Source organism: Trichoderma ghanense (assembly GCF_004382785.1).
Source record: "Trichoderma ghanense strain CCMA-1212 chromosome Unknown scaffold_1, whole genome shotgun sequence".
NCBI classification, from domain to species: domain Eukaryota; kingdom Fungi; phylum Ascomycota; class Sordariomycetes; order Hypocreales; family Hypocreaceae; genus Trichoderma; species Trichoderma ghanense.
Window position 1 is genome coordinate 2,823,187 of NW_027395664.1, and position 6,743 is coordinate 2,829,929.

General features: G+C 57.9%; 3 protein-coding genes across 3 annotated transcripts; 1 reads left to right on the forward strand and 2 right to left on the reverse strand.

Annotated features, from left to right (window-relative positions):
- Window positions 1-333: 333 nt before the first annotated feature.
- On the reverse strand, window positions 334-2,140 carry CCMA1212_002317 (Cytochrome P450 52A1; the record flags this gene model as incomplete). The annotated part of the gene is made up of 2 exons (XM_073699704.1): window positions 334-1,883; window positions 1,975-2,140. The coding sequence occupies 2 exons, from the start codon at window positions 2,138-2,140 to the stop codon at window positions 334-336; spliced, it is 1,716 nt and encodes a 571-aa protein (XP_073562569.1).
- Window positions 2,141-3,830: 1,690 nt separating this feature from the next.
- Window positions 3,831-4,707, forward strand: CCMA1212_002318 (uncharacterized protein; the record flags this gene model as incomplete). The annotated part of the gene is made up of 2 exons (XM_073699705.1): window positions 3,831-4,120; window positions 4,203-4,707. 2 exons carry the CDS (start codon window positions 3,831-3,833, stop codon window positions 4,705-4,707), a joined length of 795 nt encoding a protein of 264 aa, XP_073562562.1.
- Window positions 4,708-5,345: 638 nt separating this feature from the next.
- Window positions 5,346-6,743, reverse strand: CCMA1212_002319 (uncharacterized protein; the record flags this gene model as incomplete). Its single annotated transcript, XM_073699706.1, has 2 exons — window positions 5,346-5,611; window positions 5,732-6,743. 2 exons carry the CDS (start codon window positions 6,741-6,743, stop codon window positions 5,346-5,348), a joined length of 1,278 nt encoding a protein of 425 aa, XP_073562563.1.

A 6,743-nucleotide genomic window follows, 5' to 3' on the forward strand; every position in this document is an offset into this window, starting at 1 on the left:
TCCCGTGTCTGCTGCAATTGACCAAAAGGGGTCCAGGACTGCACTGTTACAGCATAGGCTTTTTCATAGCGAAGATTTTCATGCTTTATCCTTGGTATCGTTGCCATGTGAGAAGATTCCTAATATCTTAGAGAATGAGAGGGGACCAGTTCGTAAAATCATGATACTCATACATATAGGGGGCACATACCCCTTCCACCACGCATTTTTCCTCTCCCTACCCTTCTCTTCCTTAAATTTTTTTACCCTTCTTCTTTTCCCCATTTGCTCGATCTGGCCGTTAGTTCTTACACATCATCCTCATCATCATCGTTATCATCATCATCATCATCGTTAGTTTGTTCCCTTCTTTGCCTCCCAAAAGGCTACATGCACCCCCTGTCCCGGAGACAAGATGATATCCGACTTGAGCAGCGGCTCGCCCCCATCAATCTCCCCCATGAAGCTCTGCACGCGCTCAAAGCGCTGAAAGATGCGACACAGCGTGTAGCTCATCTCCGTCAGGGCAAGCTGCTGCCCGATGCAGATGCGCGGGCCCGCGTTGAAGGGGATGTAGTCGTGCGGCCGGGGATGCCAGACGGCCCAGCGCTCGGGGCTGAAGACGGCCGGGTCGGCAAAGGTCTCGGAGGGAGGCGGGTAGAGATCCGGGCGGCGCTGCATGACGAGCGTCGAGTAGCCGAGCCTGGTGCCCCTGAGTACCGGCAGGGGCTCGGCGCCGCTTGGTCCGCCGCCCCGGGGCAGCGTCGTGTCCCTGAGGGCGACGCGGACGTTGAACGGGACGACCGGGTAGAGGCGCAGCGTCTCGTTGAGGACGGCGCGCAGGTAGGGCATGTCCTTGAGGTGCTCGTAGGAAGGGGGGCGATTGCCGGGGCCGACGGTGGCGAGGATCTCGGCGCGCAGGCGGCGGACGACGTGCGGGTTGCGGCTGAGCTCGTAGACGGCCCAGGAGAGGGTGGCGGCGGTGGTGTCGCGGCCGGCGATGAGGACGGCGAGGATCTGGTCGCGCAGGACCTTTGGGTCGCGGGTGAAGCCGGCGAGGGCATGCAAGAAGGTATAGCTGCCGGTGCCCTTGTTGTCAGAGGAGCGGGCGGCGAGCTCGTCGGGGCCCATGAGCAGGGCGCGCTGGATGAAGCCGTTGACGAAGGCGTCGATCTTGCGGATGCTGGCGCGGTAGGTGCCCTTGGGGATGAGCCAGCGGAGGCGGGAGGCGCGGACCATGATGTTTTGGAGGCGCTGGGCTTGGGCGAAGGCTTCTGCGAAGTCGTTCTTGGGGGTTCTTTGTGTCGTTGGAGAGATGGTCAGCTGGGGATGTACGATAGATGTGGTGACATGGAGTGAGGAGATCTGAAGCGAATTGACATACGACAGGGACTTGACGTCGCTGCCCAGAAGAAAGTCGGTGGCAACGTCGAGTGTGTATCGGTAAAAGAGCTGGCTGATGTCGAGCCGTCGTCCATCAGCCCGCGAGAGGTCAACCTCCTGGTCCTCCCCCTCCAACGGACCGCCGTTGGCCATGGCCTTGAACAGCGTCTGTATGTGGTTCTCAAAGCAGTGCAGGTCGCTCAGGCGATCCCGCGTGAACTGCGGCCTCAGGAGCTGCCGGCTGTCGTGCCACTGGGCGCCGTCGGTGGTGAAGATGCTGTCGCCGAGGAGCTCGGCCCACTCGTCCTTGAAGCCGGGGCCCTTGCCGAAGTCGTGGAACTGCGTCGCCAGGACGGCCTTGACGTTTTCCGGGTCGACGGTGAAGATGACGCGCTCGTTGAGGACGCGCATTTCGCAGGTGTAGGTGGTGTAGGTGCTGTTGGCGAAGAAGATGTCGCGCCATAGTTCCAGGTTCTTGTGGGCTATGGTGGAGCGGATGCCGTAGTAGATGAAGTCGAGGCCTGGGGGGGGAGGGGATGACGGAGGTTAGTAGATGTAGATGGTGGTTGGATAAGTATGGAGTGATGAGTGAGATGGCTATGGTCATTTTACCGAATGGAAGACGGGGCTGGAGAGTGTGGGCGTAGTTGCCGATGCTCTTGATCTTGCGGTGCTCTCTTATACGGTTGATGGTCATTAGGGCTGTCCATGTGACGAGTGTGACGAGGGCGAATGCCTTGATGGAGACATGCTGGGCCAGAAGTTCGATGAAGCCCATCGTTGATAAGCCCTCTGGTTAGGAAATGTTCGTATCCTGTAGGGATGTTTTGGTTGAGTCTGTTGATTGTAGGTCTCAAAGCGTGAAAGGCGCCAGTCTCGACGACAAGTATAAAGACGTTCAAGCCCAATCGTGAGTTACGTTCATTCACATGTTTATAACCGCAGATTGCGGCGGATAAGACAGGGAGGCAAAGAGTATTGAGAACTATAAAGAAAGAGCCGCAGTGGGGGGAGACAGGATAGAAATAAGTTCCCAAGCACGAGACATTCCTGGGCAAGAGGGCGAACTATCTCGGGCCCGTCCGGGAGAGCTAAAAATAGCGGGCGGAGAGGCGAGGAGGAGGGCATTCGGGCCATGGTTCCTTTTCCAGGTGCCAGGCGGCGGTGTTTTGCAGATCATGGCGGAGTCGAAACTGCCTCGGCATCAATGCTTCGTGGGAATCTGCCGTGTTTTGTAGAACTAGTTGGTCATGGACACTTTACAATACCACGCCACGGCAGCGGATGCCAGGTGTAATAGCATGTAGCATCGGGGTACCATCAAGCTTTTAGTCAAAGTGCGCTGGGCATTTATCCAGTCTATTTACACGGCCATGCGAGAGTGTTGGGCGGTGTTTGATGTTCTGTGATTGGCTTGTTGCAAATCATTCGTCTGCCTGTGTTGCTGCGAGGTCGAATCCTTTCGCTCGCCCCTGTGACCGGCCGCTGCGGACGAACAGTTCGTTTTGGAACCTCGGGACAAGTCGGCTCGACGGTGGAAGAACATCACATTATAATTTCAAGCTTTGCTTTATTTCTATTTCTGTCGAGAGATGTTTGTCTTGAAGCTTGTCAGTTATCAAATGTCCATTTGGCTCATAGCTCGACATGACTTGATCAGGGTTGTCCAGCTCATCGATCATCGCGTGATGGCGGGGAAGCCGGGAACGTCGGGATCCTTTCGAGGAGGTGGGCAGTTCGTTTGTGCGGTGCGGTGCATTGAGCTGAAGCGGCCGTCGCATATACATGTAGCAATTCGGCTGGCTGCCATGTCTGCTGTGGGATGCTGGGTTTTACATGCTTGAGGATATGACGGCATATGAGGGGGGCCAAAATCCTACATCTATATACGGATACACTCCTCCTGTGACGAGTGCAGGGTAATAGTAGTTTGCTGTGGGAGTCGACAACTCTGGGTGATGCGCGAAACTTGCAGCGCTGCTTATATTCTCTGTAGACGGCGTGATTCTCCGTGGTAGAGAGAATATCTATCAAGGCATGGTACTCTTTGAATTATATTGATGGTGATAGACAATACGCATATATATATATCTTCTCCTAGTGTACTCCGTACGCCATCATCACAACGTGATGCATGACTACTCACCTAACTGGGCTTACAGAGTCAAATTGAGCGTCGGTTGCTATAGAACAATTTCGAAATGCTGCTCTTGCCTAAACCCTACAGCAAATCATCCAAGTCTATTTGCCTGTGCAAGTAAAGAGATTCCGTCTTCTTTATCAGATGGAAGATCGAGGCGTCCAACGACCGAATCCGTCCTAGTGCCGCCACCCCACCATCATCCACTCCAGCTCCGTCATACCTTAAACCTCACCTCAACCTCAACCTCACTCCTCAGCTCCCAGCCCATCAACATCTCTCCTTTCCTCCCCCCTCAACAAACTTCTCCCATAAACCGCCGCCAAAAATGTCCAGCTTCCCACCAGACGCCCACGCCCCGACGCCCCCCATTCCGCCCCCCAAACCAAGCAGCCAGGAGCCCAGCCGCATCGGCACGCCAACCTCCGGCGCGCCTCCGCCTCCGCCGTCCTCCCTCTCCGAAGCGGGGCAGCAATACCGGGCCTCGGTCCTCGTCTCGACAACCGGAGCAACGCCGCCTCTCCCCCCCCCTCCTCCTCCGCCATCCACCATGACAACGGCCTCTGAGATTCCTGATCCGGGCGACCAGTGGCTGCCGCAGGTCGTCCAAGACAAGTCGTAAGCTCCCCCCCCTCCCAGGATAACAGAGAGATGGATAGACCAGAGGAGAAATGACAGGACATTGCTAACTCGTACCCAGGAAACAAGACATCGCCGACATCCTCTCCAGCCCATCCTTACTCAACGCCCTCACCCACGCCCCGCAAACCATCCACCCCTCCCTCCACGCCTCCCACGCGGCCCTCTCCTCCGCCCTCTCCTCCAACATGGACCTCGCGACCCGCCTCCTCGACCTCGAAACCCGCCTCTCGCGCCACCGCTCCGCGACCCAGGCCCAGCTCCTCTCCATGCACGCCCTCGAGCGCCAGTGGCGCCAGCGCCAGACGGACATGGACACGGCCCTCGCGCGCTTCAGCCCCGCCGCGCTGTACCAGCTGCTCGCGCAGAGCGTGCAGGAGCAAGGCGCCGTGTGCCAGGCCCTGGAGGAGAGCTTTTTGGATGATGCTGATGGGAGGGGGGAGGCGACGGGGGAGAGGGAGGCGGCGGAGTGGATTAGGCGGTATAGGGAGGCCAAGGTGCAGTTTTATTTGAGGCAGGAGAGGAAGGAGAGGTGGGATGAGGGGAGGGTTGGGGGGTGGAGGTGAGGCGTGCTTTTCTTTTGCTCTTGGGATCTGTTGAATTTAAGGGGGATTGGCGTCTTTTTCTTCTCTTTTTTTTTGGTTGGAATAGCGGGTTTATCATGACCGTTTATGAGCTTGCTTTACTGTTCCTGTCGCGGATATCATGGTCAGATGTCGTTGCTGGTCACTAGAGGTGGAACGGTTTGACATATACCCTCTATAGAAGGTTTCTACATTTCAGTCATGATACACTTCGGAGATTGACATCAGAGGCCGGGCGTTACATACGTACCGTCATCTGTGCAAGTAAACACGAGGATGGAGCTGACAGGTCGAGGGCACAATTGATATGAGTTCACATAGAAGCATCAAGATAATAGCCATAGATCTAGATGGTGAACAGCCTTGCAACCATCTCTTCAAACGGGGGTGTATAATACGTCTATCATCGAGAACTCTCTAATGTGGCCTTGACTTAAAAAAACAAACAAACGATTGCGTTCAAGGGTATCGTATCAAATGTTACAAATATAGACAACAGGCTATATGCACATGCTGGGAACCGAATTTTGGGCTTCTCACTCTCTCTCCCCAATCCTCTCCCCCCTCCCATGGATTATCCTTTTGTCTAGAGCGAAGAGATGGAAAGAGGCGCCGTGTATTCACCTTAAGAGGCCCACGCCCAGGGCGCTAAAGGGACTCTTGATCATGTCCGGGCTTCGAGGGCTCATGGGCAGGGCAAACAGGTCATCCTCGGCATCCTGCGCGTCGGGCTGCGAGGGAACTGCGCCGCCTTGGAGGGCAGCGTCGAGGGACATCGGGCCGGTTGGGCGGCTGCGCGAAATGGCCGAGAAGGATGACACGGCAATGTCACCTCCATGGGGGGACAGCATGTGGGACTGGCTGTCGGGGCTGGTGAAGGTATTTGCTGGTTTCGGGGCAACTCATTGTATTAGTCCGAGACTGAACGGGCGAAGGCGAAGCGAAGTGAAGGGGCGTGGGATGGCATGATGGGGGTGGATGAGACGACTACTATCAGATTGCTTACCTGCTGGGCTCGGCACCAGATCTGCCGGCGACGTGGCCAGGCGCAAGCCCTTGAGCTTATCGCCAAGGCGTCCAGAGACGGGGGAGCGGGGGGACATGGCGGCTGCGGCGGTGCTGCTGTTGCTGCTGCTGCTCGCGGGAGGAGACGAGGGAGGAGCGCGCAGGAAGTTGTCGACGATCCACTGCTTCTCCGCCAGAGCCATCTCGAGGCCGACGCTCTCGGCGTTGGCCCTCATCTCGGCCTCCATCTCGAGCTCGAGTTCCCGCAGGCGCTTCTTGGCCCATATCGTGTGCAGGACGCCCCGGGGCCCGGACTCGGCGTGGAAGTGCTCGGGGAAGATGGCGGGCAGCGGCTTGAGCACGATGCTGGGGCGGCCGGGGCAGGCGACCGTCACGGTTGCTGGCACGGGGGCCTCTGGGGGCAGCATAAAGTAGACGCGACGCCTGGCGTCGTCGTCGTCGTCCGTGTCCCTGGCGGGGAGGAAAATCGACTTGCCGGCCCACGAGACCTCCCAGGCTGCGGCGTCGACGGCGTCGTCATGGGCCTTATCGCTGGAGACGACGTCGACGCTAGGAGTCGTCGTCGTATCTTGACCGGACAGGGTGGGGGCGCCAGGATACCACTCGACCATCAAGATCTTGGTGCCATGATCGCTGAATTCGAAGCGAGCCAGATGGGTGGCCACGGGAGGCGCGTCCCAGCTCGCCTCGGGGGCTGCGGCGAGCTTGTCCTCGGCATCGTCGTCCCTGGCGACGACAGCGCTGTCGACGGCGGGCAGCTGATTGGGCTGAGAGTGAGACGGGGACTGAGACGGATGAGGCTGGTGTTGGCGATGGTCGTGGTGGTGATGGAGCTCGGGCTGAGGTTCGGGTTCATGCCGCGGCTGCTGCTGCTGCTGCTGCTGCTCGTGCTTGACAAGGCCAGGCTCGGCCTCATGCTGGACCTCCTGATGCTGGTGCTTGTGCTCAGCAGCATCGGCAGGTGGCCGAGGAGGCCCCGAGGATGGGTCCAT